This window comes from Heteronotia binoei, chromosome 4, assembly GCF_032191835.1.
Source record: "Heteronotia binoei isolate CCM8104 ecotype False Entrance Well chromosome 4, APGP_CSIRO_Hbin_v1, whole genome shotgun sequence".
Taxonomy (NCBI): Eukaryota; Metazoa; Chordata; class Lepidosauria; order Squamata; family Gekkonidae; genus Heteronotia; species Heteronotia binoei.
Window position 1 is genome coordinate 79,128,534 of NC_083226.1, and position 23,880 is coordinate 79,152,413.

The 23,880-nt window shown below is 44.3% G+C and overlaps 2 protein-coding genes across 4 annotated transcripts in view; both read right to left on the bottom strand.

Annotated features, from left to right (window-relative positions):
- SLC35D2 (solute carrier family 35 member D2) overlaps nt 1-908 on the bottom strand; it is a 32,472-nt gene extending 31,564 nt beyond the window's left edge. For all 3 annotated transcript variants that reach the window (XM_060235461.1, XM_060235462.1, XM_060235459.1), the window contains exon 1: nt 640-908. In XM_060235461.1, coding sequence (XP_060091444.1) covers nt 640-767 — 128 coding nt within the window. In that variant the 5' untranslated portion in view covers nt 768-908. The remainder of the gene's footprint in view (nt 1-639) is intronic.
- A 6,446-nt stretch (nt 909-7,354) lies between these two features.
- ZNF367 (zinc finger protein 367) lies at nt 7,355-15,167 on the bottom strand. The gene is made up of 5 exons (XM_060235463.1): nt 14,252-15,167; nt 12,459-12,609; nt 10,853-10,972; nt 8,839-8,977; nt 7,355-8,704 (listed from the first exon to the last, which is right to left on the bottom strand). The coding sequence occupies exons 1-5, from the start codon at nt 14,618-14,620 to the stop codon at nt 8,467-8,469; spliced, it is 1,017 nt and encodes a 338-aa protein (XP_060091446.1). The 5' UTR covers nt 14,621-15,167; the 3' UTR covers nt 7,355-8,466.
- Nucleotides 15,168-23,880: the final 8,713 nt, after the last annotated feature.

Consider the following 23,880-nt stretch of genomic DNA (forward strand, 5'->3'; position numbering starts at 1 on the left):
TAGGGTTGCCACTTGCCAGCCTCCAGGAGGGCCTGGAGATTACCTGCTTTTTCAACTTATCTCCAGCAGGCAGAGATCAGCCCCCCTGGAGCAAATGGTTGCTAAAAGGTGGACTCTATGGCATTGTACCATGCTGAGGCCCTTTCCCCTCCCTCTCCTGGATCCACCCCAAAGTCCCCAGGTATTTTCCAACACAGACCTGCCAACTCTACTCCTTACTCTTCCTTTCTAGCTTCTCACTGTGAGAACTGGACTCTAATGAACTCTGGAAATGAACCTTTGTCACCAAGCAGCACTTATTTTGAAGGACCGCTCTGAGAGCACAGAAAAACCCTGCAAAACGCAACTGTGAGATTAGGGAGGAAAATACGGAAATAAATACTATTATTAGTTACTGCAAGGTAAGAAGCGCGGGGCTAGGGGAGGCAGGATAGCAACGAAGAGTAAGACCTAGAGTTAGTAGTGACAACACTGCAACAAAACAGCTGCTAATACTAAGCGGCAAGACATCTCAATGAAATATCTATTACACAAGATCGAGTAGTGAACATCCATTTTGAAAGCGGAGGGAGAGATGGGCGCTGCTCTTGCTCCACCTGTAGCACGTCCCACAGCCATCCACGGCGCACCTCCTCTCACCTATAAGCAGTCAGCACCGTCTTGTTCACCAGAACGATCAAGAAAGAGCAGGCTCCATAGAAGAGGGCAGAGAGCAATTTGGGCAGCGGGGCGACAGCTGCGACGACCTGTTCTTCTTCCGTTTTCATCTCTTGGCACGTGCAGCAAGCCCTAAACTATTCGCCATGCACCAAGGCATTACCGCGACTCCTGCTATGCAGAGCAGGACATGAGCAGCCGCCCCCTCCTGGGCGGAGGAAATGAACCCAACAGGAAGAAGATCGCCATCGGCCAGCTTTGTCCCCACCCACTCTTCTGTTGGACTCCCTCTTTTTCTCCAGGTGAAACTTCTTGAAAGCAGGACGGCTATGGCCTGGACTACGGCGCCCCCTGCTGCAAGATTACTTTATTCACTGGCCGCAGCCCACATTTGCGTTCACCTGCCATTGATTGGATAACAGGTGATGATTGAAGAGGTGGGCAGTTGTCAAAAACTTGGGACAAAAAAACCGGGTCTTGCTATTTTAATAATGGTTTAATGTGCGGCAATGGGAAGGTGAAGCTATTTCATAGCCAATCCTGGTGGGAGAAAATTTCTGTTTGATATCAAGACACCTTGTATTAGATCAGGAGTCCCCAGCCTTTTTGAGCCTGTGGACAACCTTGGGTACTGTGACATAGGGTGGTGGGTGCAGTTACAAAATGGCCGACATAGGAGGCAGAGAAAACCACAAATGTCAGCAAGACAGGTAATGCATAATTCATATAGTGACACTTCAATGTACCAAGCAGAAGCTCTGTTTAACAGGTTGCCTTTTAAAATGAACATATTATTTACAAACATATTCTTGTATACACACAGGTTATCTTCAGTCATGCAATGAAGAGCATTTTGCTATGGTGGCAGCTGCTGCTGAAGCAACTTCTAAAACAGGAGTAGCCAAACAAATATGGTCTGGATCTCGAAGCCCCCACTGCCCCCTTGGCCGGCTTGAAGAAGGCATTTCTCTCTTTAAATCGCTTCTCTAAGCCAAGCCAGCCAGTGGCTTGGAAAATGTATTTAAAGTTGCTTTCTTTCCACCTCTCCTTCCCTCCCCCCATCTATTTGCCTGCCAGCCCTCCCTCTCTTGCAGCTCTCAAACATCTGATGTTCATTCTGTGGCTCTTACATTAAGCCAGTTTGGCTACCCCTGTTCTAAAAGATACAACCAATCAGACCTCCAATGGCCAATCAGAAACCCTGATGAACAAATGCTTCCCCCCAGCCGACCCACTTCCTAAAAACACATGGTGGATTCCAGGAAAGGCATCAGTGGGCACCATGCTACCCACAGGTGCCACATTGAGGACATCTGGTACTATCAACTCATGCAAACAATTTTATCAGGAACCAGGTTCTAGACAACAAACAAACCCCTTGCAGCACCTTTGTAAGCCAAAATGCCCTCAATAGAGGTTGGGGAATTGACAGGTGGGCAACTTTGGCTTAAGAGGACCTAGAATCTATATATACAGGATTCCACTTCCAGAAATTATTGCTAAATTTACCAAGGACACTAATTAAGTAAAACAATTATGAATTTATTACAGAAAAATATAGAACACACATACAAGATAATAGATACATATAGCATACATACAGACCTAATAAAAATAGAGAGAAATATATAGAGGTAACATAGGAATGGACAAACAGGGTGATAATTACTGATCGTAGTCTTCGAGGAAGGCTCCAATGGTGACAAACTAGGGCGATGGGGGAAGGGACCCTCAACTGATCAGGAATCGGGGATGTATCTAAACAGCAGGAATGGGGTACTGCTGGATGCACACCTGGGGGGAGCTGGGTCAGAGGTTATAAGGAATACCTTGAGCCCTTAGGGGATGGGAGGTGCCGGGGCGGATGACAGGTGGTGACCTCAGAAAAAGGGGAGGTTCCGCAATGACCATAAGGGCTGGACTTTTGCAGTGTCCAATGGCCAGTTTATTGGGGGCACTTGATTGGGTACCCATACCTGGCCAATGAGCATACCTGACCCTGGTTACCTGATTGGGCCTTCAATGGGAAAAGGGGGGAGGCTCCAGGATGACCATTAAGGGAAAGAATAGGTGAAATTATTGGGGTGGAAGGGATTAACAAGCTGTCAAAACTTATCTAAAAGGTGAGGATAGCCAAATTGCTACCTAAGGTAACACCCGATCTATACAAAGAAGCTTGGCTCTAAATGATGTTCTTCCTCTTCTTCACTCCTCTGCTGGCATCATCTTTTGTCTTGGGTTCTGTTGGACAAAAGCTTAGGCAGTCTGACAGGATCCACGCCTAAGATAAGCTTGATTGCCTTATGCATAAGTGACAGCTGTTGAGTACGTGAGCCTCCCGCTTCGCTGTTATGGAGTCTGGCACTGCAGGAAGATAGTTGCTGGTGATGTTAGCCTACCAACATAGATTTCAGGGTCAAGGCTGGAAACCGTCTGCCCGGATAGTTCTTGGTGGCGCAACTTCTTCCACTGCAATGGCCGAGATGGCGCGCACACGGAGCGGCTGGAAACCCATCTGTCCTCCTGGTTAGCACTCTTCCAGAGATACTGAGTGCTGCTGCAATGTTGTGACTGTTAGTACTCTCATAAGTCCCTTACATTCTGGTAGATCAACCCCACATTTTCCTGGCAGAGTTGAATCTCCAGGCACCCTGGCAACCAAGCTGGTGACTACGATGTTCTGAAATTAGGGGTCTTTTTCTCACACCCTAATGACAAATCTGTTTTTAGACTTGCATAAATTTTAACTGTCATCTGACTGATGCCTGGGAAGGGAGATTCCTGCAACCACCTTGGCCTGCAACTTGCCATTTCTAATTATTGTAAGTGTATTTTGGTTTCAGGTTTTCCTACATGATAAATGGGTGCTCTAGATTATTTTGCAGTTGTATGAATGTCCAAAAGCGACTGTATGTCTTTTAGATCAATAATGGATATCTTGGTATATTTGGCTTTTGAATCATGACTTTAATATTTGTAAGGTGCTTTGGTGTTTTCTTCCAGGAGAAAAAGTAGCATATAAATACTCTAAATAAATGTTGAGGTACTACAAGACTTTGTTTTTGTTGCAATGCAGCTACTTTTCTGGCATACCTACCATGGCTAGTCCCTAGCAGCTGCCATTTTCTGATCAACCAGCAAGTCATTCACAAGTGTGGGGTTCCCAGGAAGTGAAGTCTGGGTCACACATCCAGAATGAAATTGTTGAAGTAGCAAAAGAGACTTTACACCTATATGCGGGGGACTTCTGCATTGAAGGTTTCTTCATCAACAAAATTCCAAGTAAACAGAAAATCAGCGCAGCAGGGAGAAAGGAGTTTGATTGCTTGGCTGACTTGCTGGTTGATCTGCTGACTGGGAAGTATTCCAAAATGTGATCGTCTATGATACTCCAGCTTACACTCTGAAGTAGAACAGTCCAGCTGCCCTTCTGCATCTGTGAACTATGCCTGAGCCCTATGAGTTCAGTGGGATCTACTCACATGGATCTCAGCCATCCAACTGAATGAGCTAAAATCAAAACGCTTTAAGCTCAGTACTTCCCTCCACTTAAAACTTTGATAACTTGCAAGACATTCAGGTGCCTAGGGCAGATATGTTAAGCAGCCAACCTGTCCAGGACTCTTATCTGGCCCACAAGCAACTGAGGAAAACCAATCTCAATGTGGACCAGAAGGGCCAATATTAGGATATAATATCCCCTACTGAGGGTCCTTCCCATCCCTAAACATGAGCTCTTCCCAGGGTCTTTCCCCCAAATCTCCAGAAATTGTACAACTGGAGTTGGCAACCATAAGGGGCTTGGAGGGCTGGTTTGGCTGCAAGCTCTGTGCAGCCAGTCTCCTTAAGGTCTGCTTGCTGCCCTTGGCCAGGATGTGCTGCCTGCTGCCGCCTCCTCCTCCTCCAGCCAGAAGGCAAAGCCAAAACGCACACATACTCTGCAGGTTCCTTGCATGCAGTTTTATTTAACAGTCTGAATGAATCACAGAACACTGAGTTGGAAGGGTCCTCCAGGGTAATCTAGTGCAACCCCCTGAATGAGAGCAGGGGGAGGGGGTTGAGTGGTGAGGCAAAGGTCAGCGATGGGAGCAGGCATGCAGAAAAGCACACTGGGTTTGCACGTGGCAGAGGCAGGTGGTAGAATTGTCTTAGAAAGAGATTACTGAACTGCAACTGATAATGAAGCTCAATTCAAACTCTTGAGACCAAGGTTTCTTCTCTCATTACCAGTGCCTGCTACTGTCATTTGCACCTGAAATCACTCCTCTCCAAGATATAAGGACTTTGGACTCACATTCTAGCTGTATCTGAAGTGAGCAGTGACTCATGAAATCTTATACCCTGCCACAAATGTTGCTAGTCATTAAGGTGCTACTGGACTCTTGCTCCTTTTCACAGATTGCAAGCTGTGCTGTTTTCTTTTATTTTTTTAATGTTATAACTGGAGAGGAGGAACTCTCCCAAGTGAAATAATATAGTCATTTCAGTGCACTCAGTGGGCACTCAGTGCTAATAATAATGAAAAAGTTAAGAAGATAATGAACAAATGAAGAAAGGCTGCCAGTGAGGAGGGAGGGAGACATGTTGGAACCATAAAAGTATTTTTAAATACTTAGCCATCTACCTCCAGCGATTAAGCACTGGAATCCAGTATAATGTTGTAATTCCTAATCAGGGTCTTTTTTGAAAGAATATTAAAATCCCAGATAGGCACAAAGAAATCTAGTTTAAAAAAAAAACCTTTTCAGAATAAACCAGAACAACTTCCTTTTAATTCCCCTTATCAAATACATCTCTTTTCTGCCTCCCTTTCTTTAACCTACATGTGTGTGATCAGGTCTCAAAGCAAACTGCAGAGCGGGGCCATCTCAATGTAAATTGTGCTTGTCAGAATTCACTGTAAGCCCTGTAATTGAAGACCATAATTTAGGCACTGTGTCAGAACTAAGTCAGTAGTGCTTTTATTTATTTATTTTTAAATATTGTATATAGTCAAGAGCTTTGATATATGAAGACTGCTTACCATTATATTCTATATTGAACAGAGCTTCACCTTGAAGTTTTCTGTGCATACACTCAGACACAAGACCACTGGGCATACATCAGTACTCCTGTAAAACGACTGATGATCTCTAAGTTTTGAATGTTAGCAACACAAAGACAAAATATTCCGAGAACTTTTTTTATTCAAAGCGTATTCGAATTACAGCATTTCAAATCATGCTTAAAGCTACAGCTTAATCATAGGAAGCATACAATTCTTGAACCACCATTTTAAAGCCAAAATTTTTAAAGCTACACATGTAACTTATTTTGCTTGGAGGTTTTCCAAAGATGTATTTTATACACAATTCATTAAGCAGCTTGACCTTGCCTACAAATAGACAGAATTTAACAAGTTTTGATTAACTACAAGTTTTCAATATGCACTCAGTGTAACTATTTGATAATGACAAGAAGTTTGTGCATTATGATAAAGAATTGGGTCCTGTTCGTGTAACTGGTGATATATCCATAAGTTTTATGTGAAGTGCAAATGTCTTTCCCTGCCAAGTCAGCTCCAGGAAGAGCTTCAAAGTTGATGCTTGAAGGCTCTTAGCCAATTTTTTAAAGATACTTGTAAGTTTTTATTTAACCAGAAGTCCAAATTGAAGTGCTTTGCTTTAATGATGTAGAGGTGCCGATAGATTTAGAAGTGAACAAGCCAAGAAGTGATAATGCTAAGATTCAATTCCACTGAAGTTCACTGTATTCCCTGTCTAGCCATTTGCTTACATTAACACAATTCTAATGATATGTCAACAGTTATGAAAAGCAATCTGTATTAGCAATCTGTAAAAGCAAGGTGAAGCCCTATATGGCCGAGGACCTACCTACCTGAGGGACCGTCTCTCCCCATACGAGCCCCAGAGGGCACTGAGGTCATCTGGGAAAAACCAGTTGAATATCCCTGGGCCAAGGGAGGCCAGACTGAAGGCCACCCGGGATCGGGCCTTCTCTGTCGTCGCTCCATTATTGTGGAACCAACTCCCCGAGGAGGTGAGGGCCCTAAGATGTTTAGATCAATTCCGTAGGGCCTGTAAGACCCACCTTTTCAAGGTGGCCTTCAACTAGCGATAGAATTAGTAACAAAGCTAGGTATGCTGCTGGAAATGTTTTTATTATCTGATGTTTACGAAATCTAATGTTTATAACGTCATATTGTTATGTTAATTTTAATAATTTATAACTGTTTTAACCATGTTTTTATAATGTAAACTGATGTAATGTGTATCTTATGCTGTGAGCCGCCCTGAGCCTGCTTCGGCGGGGAGGGCGGGATAGAAATAAAAAATTATTATTATTATATTATTATTATCTTGCAAATTTTCCATTCGTAATTATTTTTATTATTAGGCATCTTAAAGCCCAATACCAGTTTGAATCACAGAAGTGGTAAGTTAGTTGGTCATGAATCTGACGCTTCATACGCTTATGCTAATAGCTTCCCTTTCCCGCCTCCTAAAACCAGCAAGTGTTAGAATTTTCTGTCTGCTATGCACCTCTACTCATTTTGTTCACACAAGATCTAACAAGACACAAGCCCGGCATATAATAATTTACTTAAAATCACTAACAATAATAAGGTGTTCTGCTAAAACTTTATTTTCCTTTCAGTGCTCAAAAGCACTAAGCAGTAACCACATTTTTATCTGGAGAAAAAAATACTATGCCACACATTTCACACTTCAGCTACTGCTGGAAGCCTATATTCCTAGCTGTACAGCCAACACTTTTTGCAACTTTAATCAGTAACTGTGCTTCAGTTAGTGAACACAAACTTTTAGCATGTAATTTTGAAATAAAGCAATAAGGTGGCGTTATGCAAGAAAAAAATCTGCAAGAAAGTTTTGAAGCAGTACTTTTAGTGTTTGCTAATGAGTCTTATTAAATATTTTACTATAAACCAAGACTATCCTGCAAATATCCCTATTAACAAAATACAAATGCCATTGTTACAGGGTCTATGAAGTCTGAAAAAAATCCACATCCTGGGTGATGTTACCATGATGCCTAGAATTTGCAAGACTACATCACAAAGTTATAGGCAAGTCCAACAATGTGCAAACATTCCCAACATTCCGTAAGGAACAAGAAGTGCTACTGAACTAAGAGACTGCCAAGATCTCAGTCCACATCAGCAAAGTCAGTCTTAATGTCAGCAACCACAGTAACGATCCTGAACAACACATCACCTGGTTCTTCAAAGCCACTACAAGGTTAAGACTGCTGTTCTAGAACCCTTGTCAGTAATGCTAGATAAAATATTGACATTTGAAAATCACAGTCCCTACTTACAGCCAACTTTAAAATAGTCTTTTGACTATTTCCTTTTAATACATGTACCGTTACTTTAAAGCGATGAGTTCAGAAAGTGCTTCCTGTGAGGATTGCATCAAAGAAAGACTGGCAATCTGATTTAAACACTTTTACATGAAGGAAAGTTCCCCTGATAGCACAGTTGCTTACTTCCATGTAATTGTGAATAGCAGCACAGCCCTAACCTTGCAAATCTAGCATTCTATATAATGAATTTTTCACCCTGCATTACGCAGTCTATTTACAAAATACTTTAAAAAGCTTTATATCTGACTTTACCTTACAAAAAAAGTGCAATTCTCTTACCCCATCTTCTCAGGGCAACAACATTCTTCATAAATTCTACAGAATAGCAGCCTATGAAAGCAAATAAGGTGCTTAGCTTATGCTGAGGAGCTAACTGGTTTAAGTACCAAAATGCAGTACATTTATCAGCAGGTTGTTTTTCTACTACTGTCGCAGTGGAGCTCCATCAAGGTTTGCAAGCTCTATGAGTGCTAGTGCTCCATGCAAGCGTTCACGCTGTTCCTGAAGGCGGCTACAGGCAGCTGAATGGGTAGTACTCTTTTCCTCCTCCTCATCATCATCAGACTGGAGATACCCCAAGGGATCTTGCTGCTCCTGATCAGGCTTATGAATAGTTTTGCTTCTCAATGTAGGAGCGCGTTGCTCTCTCATCTCCCAGTATCTATAATGGTGAAACCTAACATTAGACATTGTCATGGCAGAGCTGTGTTCAGGTGGCTTCTTATGAATATTTTCCATTTAGTTAAGCTAAGGAAAGGGGCGACAAGTATAAAACCAACCCATTCATCCACTTACTTTGCCAGCCATTCAGCAACAGCTTTGTTATCTGCTGTTTGTTTTTTATTTAGCCTGTCCGTAGGTTCTTCTCTCCTCAGCCTTGCATAGGGATGCTTGGGACAGTGACGGTTTGCATGTGTAAATCTGCTTACACATCCTTATTAAAAGACAAAAAAAATCTGCTTAGCACCAAGATGAAGGTTTTATAATGCACTATAAAATTTAACATTTTAAAATTTAGTCTTATAAAGAAAATATTAGTGGGCCTAGCAACCGAAAACAATAACACTTACAATGAGTCCATGCAATTCAACTACCAAGTCAGGATTCCAGAATCCATAGCACCTTAAAATTTCTCTTGTATATTCAAGCCAACCCACCACCATGAACTCCCCCATTTACCTAGGCTGCATAATATAGTTTCCTGTAGTCACACTCTCACCAGCCATCATCTTTGCTTATGTTCTCCCCCTGCTCTTTTTTCAAGTCACACATTTCACACCCACTCCCGTGCCTATTCCTCAGGAAATAAGGCATTTGAAGAAACAGTCCAAACCACAGAGAAGATGGTTCCCTGTTTTGAGCTTCATTTGTAGCAGGTTCACTCAGGATAAATTGCAGAATCTTATTTCAGGACTAAGATTGTGTTGGCATAGGAAATAATGCCAGTAAGGCATGAGGCACTGCTGCTGATCTGACAGCTACTGTCAGGTAGATGACTCAGGAAGATCTGTCAGAGGAGAACAGGTTCTAGCCAGTAGAATGATGTAATCAGGTGACGAGTACAGAATGACTCAGCACTGCCTCCTCATTGGTACAGTAATTAGGAGCAAAAGTATATTAATGAAGCTATGCTGTACATATTACCCTCTTACTATTCTATGATTGATTGGCAGAGCATTATGATGGAGCGTTTTATAGTTTAAGAACAGTGTGGTGTTGGCTGTGTTAAACTATTGCTCATCGAAGTGGACGGACAGTGGCAGACAAAGGCAGTCACAACTTATACGACAGACTGAGCCCTGGAGTGTAAAAAATAGTATTTATTTAATTGGATTTATATCTCGCCCTCCCCACCGAAGCAGGCTCAGGGCAGCTCACAACTTGTAGTACCTCTGAACATGTAGAAAAAGCATTTTTCTTACTGAGGATTATACAAGGATTCAGATTTTAGGCCTTCTAGATTATGTTCTCCCCTAAATTAACACTAATGTCACCTCCTTTGCCAAAAATAAAGGGTATTCTATACACTATGGTTCTCTGCAAAACTTCTCCTGGTCCCTGACTCCAACTTGTCCCTTACAAAAATGCTTCATAACATCCAATTATCTGCCTTCCTCGGCAAACTATCCATTCTTTGTCCCAGAAATCCACCAAAGATCTAGAACTATTTTATAAAATCCATTCTAGAACATTCCTCCAAAGCGTTTCTCTCAATTGCCCATGAACAATTGATTCTGGTGAGGTTTCACTATTGAGGTTTCACTACAGAGCCAGTTTGGTGTAGTGGTTAAGTGTGCGGACTCTTATCTGGGAGAACCAGGTTTGATTCCCCACTCCTCCACTTGCACCTGCTGGAATGGCCTTGGGTCAGCCATAGCCCTGGCAGAGGTTGTCCTTGAAAGAGCAGCTGCTGCGAGACCCCTCTCAGCCCCACCCACTTCACAGGGTGTCTGTTGTGGGGGGAGAAGATATAGAAGATTGTAAGCAGCTCTGAGTCTCTGATTCAGAGAGAAGGGCGGGGTATAAATCTACAATTCTTCTTCTAAATCTACAATTCTTGAGTGTAACAGATGTTAAATTAACATTTTTCAAAACATATCCTTCTGCTTTTGAAAATTTGCTCTAACCCACTAATTTCAACAAAAGAATTGAGCACATAAAGTAAGCAGTGAAAACAATAACACTTCAGCTTTTCTTTGGCTTCAGTGTATATGCCTCTTTTCTTCTCTTTCAAGTTATCACCTCCTCAAAAAAACATTATATTCCTCAGACTGTATTCACAGTATTTTCTATGAGAAAAAAAGCTCACCATTTTCTGAACAGACAAAAGGTTTTTCTCCTGTATGGAGACGTTGATGTGTTTTAAGTTGCCCACTCTGAACAAAAGCTTTCCCACACTCAGGGTAGTCACACAAATAAGGCCTTTCACCTGGAGAAAGAAGATGAATAGTTACTTTCCCTTTGAAGTTATACAAGGAGGTTCTGTGCAGAAATTAAGCCATTTAAAGCTTGTTCTGGAATTGTGCCATTTTTATCAGTTTTATGTTATTCTCAAATTTTATTCTCATTCTGCTGTTGAAAAGGGATGGGTCGCTTTGACCAGAAGGATATGTTGGAGATCATGGGACTTTTCTGTACAAAAGTCATATGGAATGGGACTGCAGTATGGAGTGGGGACTATATAAAAACGATGCCTGGATCCAACCTTACGTTTAGTTACTATAAAACCATGCTAAATAAATAAATTCATCTAATTGGAAGCAAGTAATAAGTATATACCGAAGTTAAAACTGTCTCTGTGAAACAAAAAGCAAGGTGTACCATTTTCTTGATTCACCCTCCCCACTGTACCTATATGAAAAAAGTGTTTTTGTACACCATTTGTCTTTAAGCCTCAAAGCAGCTTACAACATCTTTCCCTTCCGCTCCCCACAACAGACACCTTGTGAAATAGGTGAGGCTGAGAGAGTTCTAAGAGAATTGTGACTGGCCCAAAGTAACCCAGCAGCCTTTATATGGAAGAATGGGGAGTCAAATCTGGTTCTCCAGATTAGAGTCTGCTGCTCTTAACCCCTACACCATGCCAGTTCTCTATCCCATGTTATTCTTGTTGGTCTCTTGACTCTTAGGAACAGCATCTTCAGGAGAAATGAGGGCTAAGGTGCTGCAGGAAAGTCATATTTTGCAAGTAAGGCAGTCAAAGATCACTGGACAAGCCAACATTAAAGATTTAAAGCCATTCAATGCAACTGAATACAGTGTAAACAAAATTAGGACTCATGGAAAACATATATATCCATTAAACTAAGAATATGTTTAAAGTCAGTCTTCATTACAATGAACAAAAATATAGTGCCTTTGCTCAGCTATTTTCTACACTCTAGCTCCCCTGCTAGTTAAGCATGTTTCTAATAGCTGAAACAAAGCTTTTAGACAGATTAACTCTGAAACATGGGCAACAAAAGAGAACTTCAAAATAACTCATTGCTGTTCTCCAAGATATCAATGAAATTGCAGAAACTGAGTCCTAAGAATATCTTCATTTGCCTAAAGAAACTATAAGGAGGGTGCAAATTTTAACCCCCTGGATTTAATGAATACTTCATTACCCTCAGAAGGCTTTTTGGTGACTGCCAACATAAGATCTCATCAGTATTTATTTTATTTCATTTACTTTCGATTTATATCCCGCCCATTCCAAAAGGATTCAGCGTGGCTAACAATCATAATAAAACCAACATCTCAATTTCAGATATAAACCAATAGGACAAACAATTATAATTTAATTGTGATGAAGAGACCACAAAAAAGAACAATTAGTTACTGAAGGAACTGAACAAGCATTCTTGTGTTTCCCGCTCCTAGGGATTGAAAGACCATGGGTGATCAGTTTTATTCCTTGACACTCGACTTACCAGTATGAGTTCTTTTGTGTGCCTGTAAGGATTTCTCTCGTGGAAAGACTCTGTTGCAAACATTACAGCGAATTCTGCTAGAAGAATGCTCTCCCTCACTTATTAGATCTCGAACGGTGTCTGCTCTTGGTCGGCCTCTTCTAATCCCATCCTAGAAGGTAAATACACAAAATCAAGAACAGATGTCTATCAAATAAGTGCCAAGGCAGGAGAATAGTAAGCTTTCATGCTCTTATAAAAAAAGGATCCAGATAAACTTAGAAACAGTTGAGTTTAAGATGGGCATTACAAGCATGAATCTAGCAGAACAAAACTGGAACCAGGGTGAAGCATATTGGGGCCCACACAGATAAATGACTCACTACTGACCAGACTCTATCCCTCATCACTGCTGGATGGGCAGCAGTGAAAAGCAACAGTAACAATGAGGTCAGACCAGGGCCAGCCCTAGGGTGCCCAGCACCCCAGGCAAAGTTGCCCCACGGCGCCCTCTCCGCCCACCTACACCACCTCCCACCCTTCTCATAAAAACGATTTACAGAAATGCCCAGGTCGAAGTGGCCTGTGTAAGGGGAGGCTGGCACCAGCTTCCACTCCCCACCTGGTGCATTGAGAGGCGTGATGCCAGCCTCCTCTTACCCGCTTCAATGCGGGCATCTCCATAAAGCGTTCTCTTAAGAGAGTGCAGGGCACAATGAGGCTTCTGCCCCCCTCCCGAGAGGGAGGAACAAAGCCTCATTGTGTCCTGTGCTCTGTTAAGAGAACGCTTTATGGAGATGCCTTTATTGAAGCAGGTAAGGGGAGGCTGACATTACTCCTCTCAGTGGGCCGGGCAGGGAATTAGGTATTTGTTTGGGGTACTGGGAGGGGGAGAGCCCAATGTGGTGCCCTAGGCAAATGCTTAGTTTGCCTAGTGGGGGAGCCGGCCCTGGGTAAGATAACAAGGCTGAATTTGAGGCACTTCATAGATGGAGAAAAAATACTGCTTTGCAGCTGGTGGGTGCACTGGATAAATTTCTTGGTATATGACAATAACTGCTAATCACGACTCCAAATTTCCATATTTAATGATGCAAAAGCTTTGAAGTCTATTTGTAACACATGCAGAGATCTACCATGCTCCTCGTTGCATTAAATATTTTACAGACACTTGTAAGGACTCCCTTACCGGCTGTCTTACTAGCTCAGCTCCTGCCTGTCAACATACCTACGAAAACGGAAGGTTCCCATTTTGACAACTTTCGGCATTCCTGCCTTCGAGCTGTCATTAAGTGACGTAAGCTGCTAAAGGGGAAGCTAAATAATTACGTATAAAGGAGTCCCTCGTACGTCTCTCTCAACGCCATGGGAATCCCAGGGCTACAGCGCACACTTTGTATACAACGACTAGTACGAGACACTATCCGAAGGGAGTAGTAAAAAAAACAGCGCGTGCGCGGACACTACCTGTCTAATCGCGCGCCCAGAAAGTGGCCAATAGTGCAATAGCGCGCGCACGCAAGCAATCACTGGCTTGCCGCCGACATTAAAAAAAACAACGGGTTTTGGCGCGCGGAGGTGTCGTCATTAAGAGCGTGAATCACTCGCGGAAATGACTTAACTTTAAGCCTCGGGCGATTCGAGAAAGGAGGGAATGGGGGGGGGGGCAGTGTTCCAACGTTCACAGGACCCTTTAAAATAAGCATTTCCCTCAACGGTCGCCGGCTGCACGCGCCCAGAAATATTTTTTTTGCCTTTGTACCCAGTGGCAACCTAGCCAGCCTCTCTCGACCAGTGCTCCCGAATACACTCACCCTCAGGTGCCCGCTGCTCCCAATGCCGCTGTCCGGGCTGCCGGCTTCTTCGTCGTCTGCGCCCGAACGGCCACCTGCATCTCGGGCCCGGTGGCTGCTCCCACCCCCTCCATGGCAGAGAGGCTGAGTGGTAGCCGGCGGAGGGCTAAGAGTGACGTTGTGCGCGTTCTCTCCCCAGCGCCAGGGGTACACCATGAAGTCGCTGAAGCCTGGACTGGTGGGGATGGGCGGCGGTGGAGGAGCTCGAGTGACCTCGTTGCCTCTGCGGGGCGGCTTGACAGGGGTGGTTTTGATGACAGAGACCAAGACGCGCTTCGGTGAATCCCCTGAAAACAAGATCACAGGCGCAGGGCCCGGCCTCTCAGACATCCTGCACCAGAATACGTCCCCTTTCCAAACCGATCCGGCGCTGCGGCTCCCGACTTTTCCTACGGTCCGGCAGGAACGCCTCAAGCCTGCATTACAGAGAAGCTGCAAAGAGCTTTTACAGGGATGCAGACTGGCAGACAACCTCACTCCGATTCCCACCGGGTAGCAGCCGCGGCCTCTTCCCAAAGGTGGCTAGCGGCAGCCCCGACTCTACCGAATCCTAGACTTTCCCGCGTTACATTTCGCGCCTGGGCGGGACCAATCACCAAGTCGGGCTAAGGCATCAGGAGAGTGACGACTGTTATAGCCAATGACTAAGTAAAAAATGAGCTCTCCCCTCCAGTTCAAAGGCGGAGAGCCGACGGAAAGGATGTACTGGGTCGGGCTTATCCGTGCTCGGCCACCGCCATTGGTTTATGGACTCAAACGCTAGCCAACAGAATTCGAAAGTTCGGTGGAAGGGCGGGTCGCCGGCATCCCACCAAAAGCCGCCTCTAGTTTTCGTTCCGTGAAAGATTTGAGCTGGTGCTTGTCGACTTCGGTCCGGAAGGAGGTGGGCTTTATTGTTGGCGGTTAAATACGCATTGAGCATGGTCGGGGAAGAGGCGGGGCGGATAAGGATGTTTGGCCGGTTGTTCCTTTTCCTGGCCTATCATAACTGCTAAATCAGTTTCCTTGGCGCTCTCTGCAACACATGGCTTCCGTTCCGATTATTAGTTGGTACATTTAAAAAGCGGGGGCCAGTAGGAGAGGAATACAAGAATTTTTAGGACCCCAAACCCCTCCCGTTAGGAGTAAGGAGTGGTTAATTCTTAGATAAGGACGCGGTTCTGTCCTTGCTTACAGCCTGACCTGTATCTCTCACCTTTTAAAAAAAGTTTTGGCCTTTCCAGTTATCGTCCTCTACAGCGGGGTGTCCTAGCAACACTTTCCCTAGTGCTCTCCAAGTGTTTTAAGAAAGTGGGCAGCATCAGATGGAGCTTTTGTCCAGCAGGGTTTCTGACTGGCCATTGATTATTTTATTGGCTGTGCAGATTTTTTAACAAGTTGCTTTAGCAGCAGCTGCAACAAAACATAAGGATCTTCATTGCATAGCTGAAGGTAAGGAGTTTGCAAGGAAGAAAATATTTTAAAAAATGTTTATTTTTAAAAGCACCTTGTTTAACAGAGCTTTTGCTTGAAGTGTTGCCTGAAGAGTTATTACTATTAGTGTTATCCATAATTTCATTCCTTAACATTTTGAGTCTGCACTGACAACCATGGTGTTGTTGCATCTACCACTCTGTGTCAGAATTCCAAAGTTGCCTGCATATTCAAAAGGGTTGAGCACTCCTGCTGTGTAGATTGGGGGCAGTGCTGCTGTAGCCATTTTAATAAGACCTGTTAAAAGTCTAAACTTTTAATGCTGGCAGCCAACCTGTTGAAAAGCTTGTATTTTAGATGGAAGAAATTGCTGTAAAACATTCAATTAAAAATGTTCATTATTAAATAGCCAGTGGAATTAGTAAATGACAATGGGTTTGGTTTCTGCAGTGTTATGCATTTTCTCAAACAAATTCTATATCATTGGTTTCAATGTGCAGCCAAATACTCATTAAACAGATCATACAGGTTATAGTCAACATTGAAATAGGGCAATGAGCACCCAGCTGTGTAGTCTTCTGTACAGATTTATACACATACACACCTGTATTTGTTTAGTAAATGTCTATGTACCTCAGTGAACCAATCCTTCCTAATGCATTCCTAGTTAGGTGAACTTTATTGGCTTGTCTTCTGGGATACATATAAAGTACATCTTGATCCATCCTGAAACCTGAGTTATATCTCAGCATGAGCAAACCTTAACAGTACTGTGCCAGATTGACTTCCAGGGTAGCTATGATCTAGGTTTGGTTGTAAAACCTGGTATGGAGGTATAAAGCAAACCGTTGTGTTTTTTTTTTTGTTTGGAGAGGGCACCAATCTGAGGTTTGTTGAAAACCAGAAGTACTTCAGTCCTCAAATTATGTCAGGGGAGGAGTAGGAGGACAGAATATGAGAGTTCCAGGATTGCCATTCTCCTAATGGCAAACCATGGTTTGATGTTATATTTGAATAAAACTGCCTTTTTCAGGCTTGGGCCATACAGGCTATGGTTGCCAGCTAGAATAATGTGGCATCACTCATGGGGAAAACTGCAGTAGAAACTGAAGAAATCCATTGTGTTTCTGGTGATTACTAGAAAAGCATGATTCCCCTTTCATTTCCCCTAGAAGTTACTGTCATGCACAGAATGACTAGGGAAAAGCCAAAATCAAACATAGTTTGACCAACATATGAACATATGAAGCTGCCTTATACTGAATCAGACAGACCCTTGGTCCATTAAAGTCATTATTGTCTACTCAGACTAGCAGCGGCTCTCCAGGGTCTCAAACTGAGATTTTTCACATCTATTTGCCTGGACCCTTTTTAGTCAGAGATGCTGGGGATTGAACCTGGGACCTTCTGCTTACCAAGCTGATGCTCTACCACTGAGCCACCGTCCCTCCCCTGACACTTTTTTAAAAAGTCTGCAGACCTGGTGGTTCAATGGAATTCATTGGAATTGGTTGTGCTGCTGAGCTGTTTCAGATAGAGTTACAGGGCATTACTACTCAGGGCTATACTCTTCTAAGTCCAATTATTTAAATAGGCTTAACAGCCTAATCCTACAAATATTTACTCAGAAGTAAAGCCTACTGAGTGGAGTTGAGCCAACTCCCAGGAAATGTGCTTAAAACTGCAGCCTTAGGCACTGTAAGATTACATCAGAGAATGACTGTAAGCAATGACTGCCATGATATTTCAGACCAGGCAAACTGCTATTTTGAGGGTCCTTTTGTAAAATTAGCTATAGTCTACAGTGTGGAAATTTCTCCTGCTTTTTTTTTTAAAATGTTAAGATTCAAACTCTTGGAAGTAGATAAGTACAACTACATTTTTGTACAGGTGGGTAGCTGTCTTGGTCTGAGGCAACAGAACAAAGTGTTAAAGGTTCCACTGGACTCTAAACTTTGTTCTACATTTTTGTAAGTTTAACATCTATGTCCAGCAACACAGCACTCCCTAGTGGCATAACAAGGCAGCAAGGAGCAAGTTGCAGCAGCAAGACAAACAGCAGCAAAGTCTTGCAGCAGCAATACAAAGTCAGTACACCCCAGGCCCTGAGACTATTATCAGCCTGTGACATCTTTGTTAGGCAGTGAAAGGCAGGGTGTCTAGAAACTGGTCCCTTTAAGCAGTTTTTTGGTGAATTCAAATAAGTGGTTCAGGCTGAGGCCTAGAAAAATGGAAGATTCTTTCTCCAAAACAGTTCAAACTGCTTGTAGCTCCAAAGACTCAGATAAGGGAGATGGTAGATAACCCAGGTACTGGGCATCCCATTAGATTTGGCGGTTTCAAGGGTAGAAGAATCTAGGAAAGTATATCCAATCTGGTTAGTGGCTGGGTTTATGTGTGGGAAAAGGTGTTTGTTCAGTTGAACCTAATGCAGCTGCAGGTAATTTGGTTTAATTGGCAAACCTATCAGATTGACCAGATCTCCTGGTTAGCAACAGACTTGATTGGTCAACTGACATCATTTGCTATACATTTGATTGGTTGACTAGAATCAGGCCAATGCAGGAAAAATCCTTCATTCTAGTTTTGCCCTGTGTCTGGAATGCATTTAACTTTGGGACACTTACTGCTTTGAGTAGGTAGTACTGACCAGAAACCTCTTGGACCTCTATTGGATTTAGTCTTACTGGCATCATCTGGATCTTGAACCAGTGCTTATAAATACACTTAATTTAAAGAGTTATAGCTTTGTTGTTTTTATCTTGATTGTTTAGTGTTCTTTTTGTTGACTATTTCTGCACAGTTATTTATATATTGTGGAGTTCTTGAATTTGGAAGGTTTCAGTCTGAATCTATTACTTTTAGCCCTCATTTGCTACAGCTACAGCTACTTTCTTTCAATGCACTCTACATTGCAAGGGTGACTTTCTTGACCTTAGTCCCAGGAGGATTAGAGGCTTTGTCCCTTGGTCTGTTTTAATTTCGCCAACCCCTTCCTGCTCCCCCAGTCTGAGGATTGGATTGGCTGTGTGGCAGAGTTTTAAACAGGGAGCATGTTCCATGTATTGAAATGGTGTCATGTGTATTTTAAATTTGTTTTAACTGTTTTAAATTGTTGTAACCCACCCTGAGCCTTATGGGAGGGCGGGATAGAAATAAATAAACAAACTCTTTGTTAGATTATAGTTATGTGTCAATGGTCTAGATCAGGGTTGTTGAACTCATTTGTTATGAGGACCAGATCTGACATAAATGACCTTGTTGGGCCGGGCCATGTGTATACCTATTTAAGGTTAGGTAGCAGAGATATAAACTTTATAAGGGACACAAACACAATTAATTAAAAAAAATTAAAACATTCATAAACCATTAACACTCGTTGGTCTTAAAGGTGTTTTTTTTTTTTTATTTCTCCCATGGGATCCAGGGAACTGGGCAAAGGAGACTCTGGCTCTGGTTTCCCCAGGGAACCAGGAAAGGGATGAGCCTCAGCCAACAGAAAGAAGACAGCTTGGCTCAGTAGCTCTGTGTGATTGAGAGAGCCTGGCAAAGCAAGTTATGCCTCCCCCACTTCCTCCCCAAGGGAGGAGCCCTAGCCAATGGAAAAAATAGAGGTTTTGCTCTATACCTCCTGTTTGATTGAGTAAGCTTTGCAAAGCAAGATGTTACACACAAGGAAGCAAGAGAGAGGGAGAAGGAAGCAGATGACAGCCAGTTGCTCACAGACCTGATGGAGCCCTCATGCTTGACACCCCTGGTCTAGATTCTGCTGCTTGAATGTTGTGGAGTACTAGTTTTTCAAAAGCTAACCATAAGGGCTCATTAACATTAGGAATATATGCTGATTTAGGCTTAAATCTATTAACCATACGAAAATCCTTGTCACCAAGCGTAACTTTGAGTTTCAATAAATGCATAAATTTAAAGAAATCCACACGGGTAACAAATGAATCATAAATTGCTGCAGGCGCAAATCCTAATCCAAAATTCAGCACTCTGTTTTCCACAGTTTTGGGGAAGAGAGACCACGAGATCTTCTATTCTGTTTTTCATTATCCATATTTTGAATTTGCTTCCTGAGCCCTTTTCTTTGATTTTCTGTCTAAAAAAAGGTCTCATGTACATATTTGAGGTACCTTCATTACTGGAATATCCATCCAATTCTTCCCCTGTATCTCCTTCTGAATTTGAAATGATAAGATCTGACTGGGACACTTTTTTTCGCCTTATGGGATTAGGTGATGAATACTGCCTGTACACCCTTAAATTTTCATAATCTTTGGTGTCTCTTTTAAATTTATGCATTTTGAGTTATTTTAATTCTTAAAATCCTTAATGGTATTGAGAAGTTCAGCCATACATGCATCAAACATATCAACCACTACTGATTCTTTAATAGTGGTCTGTAACATTTCTATAGCCTTATCCAGCTTAACAGTTTCCTCTTGTGATTTTTGTATGATCAAAAGCATTACATCAGTTGAATATTTCTTAATGTGCTTTTGTCTACCCAGGATACATGTTGCCTTTAATTTGCATAGAAGTTTGGTAGCACATATGCTGCAATCAACAAGTGGGTGACTTGTGACTTTTCAGCTCGTATACTTTGTGAATGCAAGAAGATAGTTGCATTTATTATGAACTATATAGTAAAAGATTCTGGTCTTTGAACATAAGAGACTGAGACATTCTTGCAAGTAAAGTGTTTATTAATCAGTAACATTACAAGTTGCATGGCCTTGGACCCTCATATTTGCCTCTCCCCCCCACCCCCCCAGCCAAGCTTCCCCACAACAGGTTTGCTTATATAAGCAAAGCCTTCTGAGAGTGCCACCCTACAAATGATTAAGAGCTTCCACTGCTTATACATGGGCATTATCTGCTGTGCTTCCACAATTTTGCATGAGACGTTCAGGAAGGCTCCCAAACGTCTGTAATTCTGCAAAATATATAAAACAGACATGTTCCAGGCAGTCTTTAAAAGGTAAAAGGACTACAGTAAAATGGAATAGTTCAAGAAGGCATTTTTAGTAAAGGGGCAGGCCTCCATACCACATACACATTTGTTTATTGTATTATGTCCCAGGATTTTGGGATGGCGTGAGGAGACACAGTATCTGCAGCAAGGGTGCCCATAGCAAGCTGGGCTTCATGGAAATAAAGAGACTTACAGCCCAATCCAGACATGTGGCAGCCGGCTGCTCAGGCGCGGGCGGATCTACGGTGCTACTCGTTGGCTTCCAAAGGGGAGACGTTAGGCCACACTTGGAGGGAGAAGAGCGGCCCGATGAGTGAGAGAGAACCCATCGCCATGGTGATTCCGCCCAGGTGCACGCCATTGGTCCGCTGCTGAGGCAGGGGTGGGGGAGGCGCAAGCTCACGTGGGACCACGGGATTGGCCAGCCCGTTGCACATGACCGGGCAAGGGGGCCGGATGCCCGTGCCTGAGAGGCTGTTAGTCCCCCCACTCCCTCCTGTCAGACTCTGCCAACGCAGGCAGGTGGGCAGAGGCATGCGCGGACAAGCAGGAAGTGCCAAGTGCAGGAGTTCGCTGTCCTAGACAGCAGCTGGAATGTGTGTCTGGGAGCGGCCAGACCAAGTCTGAAAGACACCCCTTGGAGCCCCACCCCCGGTGTTGCCCTGCTGCTGCCCCCTGCTATGTGCAAGGAACACCTCTGGCGGCCGCAGAACTCAGAGTGTGAGCCGCTGGGCATGCATCCACTTCAGCGGCCCCCCCTTCCCTGTCCAGCCATGCGGGGAGCCGTGTGGCAGCTCATAGCCTATCCCCCACCCAAGAACCAAGTCTGCCTACCCAGGCATTCCCTCGGAGAGGCCACTGACAGAGTGGGGGGTTGCCCCGGGGACGCGCAGTAGATGCCAAGCAGGAGAGACAACAGAGGGCACAGCTCAGACTTTATTTTTCCACAACAGAGTGCAACAGTCTCCCTGGAGCACGCTGGGCAGTCTTGCCGTGGGTGGAGCGCCAGGCAAAAGCAGCTGAGGGAGTGGGGAGGCGGTGGAGCAACACACACGGAAGCCTCTGTGTTGGAGTTCCACCTGCAAAACTGAGACTGAGATCAAGAGCACGTGCAGGGTGGCAGCTGGAAGAGCAGGCTGCATTTCAGCTGGGCCTCTCTTAAAGGGACAGTCTCTGACCCACCTCCCCACATCAGGGCAGCTGCCACCCCTCCCCCAGGGGTTGGGAATGCGGCAGAGGGCAGACCAAGGGAAGGGAGCAGGCAGCAGCACAGGGGAGTGGGCTCAGCAAATGCCCCCTGCTGGAGCCCACTGCCGGGTTCAAGTGCCAGAGACGCTAGCACACTGAGCAGTCGAGAGCAAGGGGAGGGGGAGGATGGGGGGGGGACAGTGGAACTTAGCCAGCCATGGGCGACAGACCTCGCATGCAGAGCCTCCAGGAGCCCGGAACCTGTGGAGATCTGGAAACAAGAGCAGTTAGTCCCAGGGGAGAGACCTCTCTCTCCCCCCTCACAAGATACTGTCAAAGCAACGGCGTGGTGCAAAACCCATCACCAACATGCCTGCCTGTCCCTCACTTTAAGTCTGTATGGCCGGGAGCTCGCTGGCAGATCTTCCTGTCATGCGAACCTGTCCCTAACAACTGAGTTGTGTGAGGTAGAGTGGAAGTATTTCTAGGAAGGGGGGGCTGCGATTGGGCCCTGGGGAGGGGGCTCGCCAGGCCAAAGTGCAAGGGGATTGGTGAGGCAATCATGCCGCTCTCTAAGGGGTTTGCGAGCTTCTGCAGCGGTGGAGGTGGCCTTTGTTTTTGGTTTCAACAAGTGCCTATGGGACACGCCGCTATTTTTGCAGGTGTAACGTGCCTTTTGGGGGGGGGTGTCATGAGCCAAACTGCTCAGGAAGCCACCTAAGCCTGGCTGCACCCCCAACTCCACCCCTCCTCTGCCTGAACGCTGCACTCTGCCTCACTTCCGCCCACGCTCGGGCACAGCCCTCAGGCGGAGCGGTGCTCGGCCGGGCCCCCCCCACATAACTCCCCTCCACTGTGGCGGCGCCGGTCGTACATCGGTGCAAACCCTTCTGCGCCCACATAGCAGCTCGTCTGCTCCCAAAAGACTTTCTCCCCCCCCCCCCCGGATTGTGCTGTTAGTCTTCAATATCTGCTTCTTGTATTTATTGGGTTAGCTAAGTTCAAACAGCACTTGACTCATGTCATGCTCGGTAGTTCACAGCACTCCCAGATGTATAATCCTATTCCACACATGCACCTTGCACTGTTTCAATCTCTGGGTGCTTCCCCCAACTATGCTGCACCATGCCTCAAGTGCCCAGCTCATTAACTGACCCTGCCCTTTCACGCCAGCCCTCCTCATCTCTGGCAGTTGGTCCCAATTTGTCCTTAGCCTAATGGGATTCATTCCTCTCTTACATCTGCAGCACATATCAGCCAGCTGTACCAAACTAGGATGTCCCTTCCTATAGGATGACTGCCTGCACCATCAGGCTTCACCTTCTGTCCTCCTCAACTTGCTGTTGAGGTCTTGCCCCTCATTGCCCCCCCAGTGCTAGCTCCAATCCCCTTGGGTTGCTGCACATTCTCTTACTGCATTAAATTTTTGTCTAATTCTGTTTTTTGCATTGCTTGACATATCATTGCATTGTTTCTAATTTTGTTTTTCTAACTCTGTTGCATTGCTGTCTCATACTCTTTGATTGCATTGTTTTGCAGTGTAATAGGCCTTGTTTGGTGTAGTGGTTAAGTAAGTGGAAGAACTGGGTTTGATTCCCCACTCCTCCACTTGCAGCTGCTGGAATGGCTTTGGGTTAGCCATTAGCTCTGGCAGAGGTTGTCCTTGAAAGGGCAGCTGCTGTGAGAGCCCTCTCAGCCCCACCCACCTCACAGGGTGTCTGTTGGGGGGGGAGAAGATATAGGAGATTGTAAGCCGCTGAGTCTCTGATTCAGAGAGAAGGGCGGGGTATAAATCTGCAATTCTTCTTGAGCATCAATGAGAAAGGCAGGCTATAAATAAAATAAAAATAAATCCTGCAGAGATGTGGTACGTAAAGAATGCAGTTCCATGTTATTTTGCAGGACTTTTAAAAACTGTATATTTGGGGAGCTGGGTGAAAAGATGCAGTTGAGGGTTTACCTTGTTTGTATTTTATTAGAGATTGTAAATAAGTGCATGTGTAATAACTAG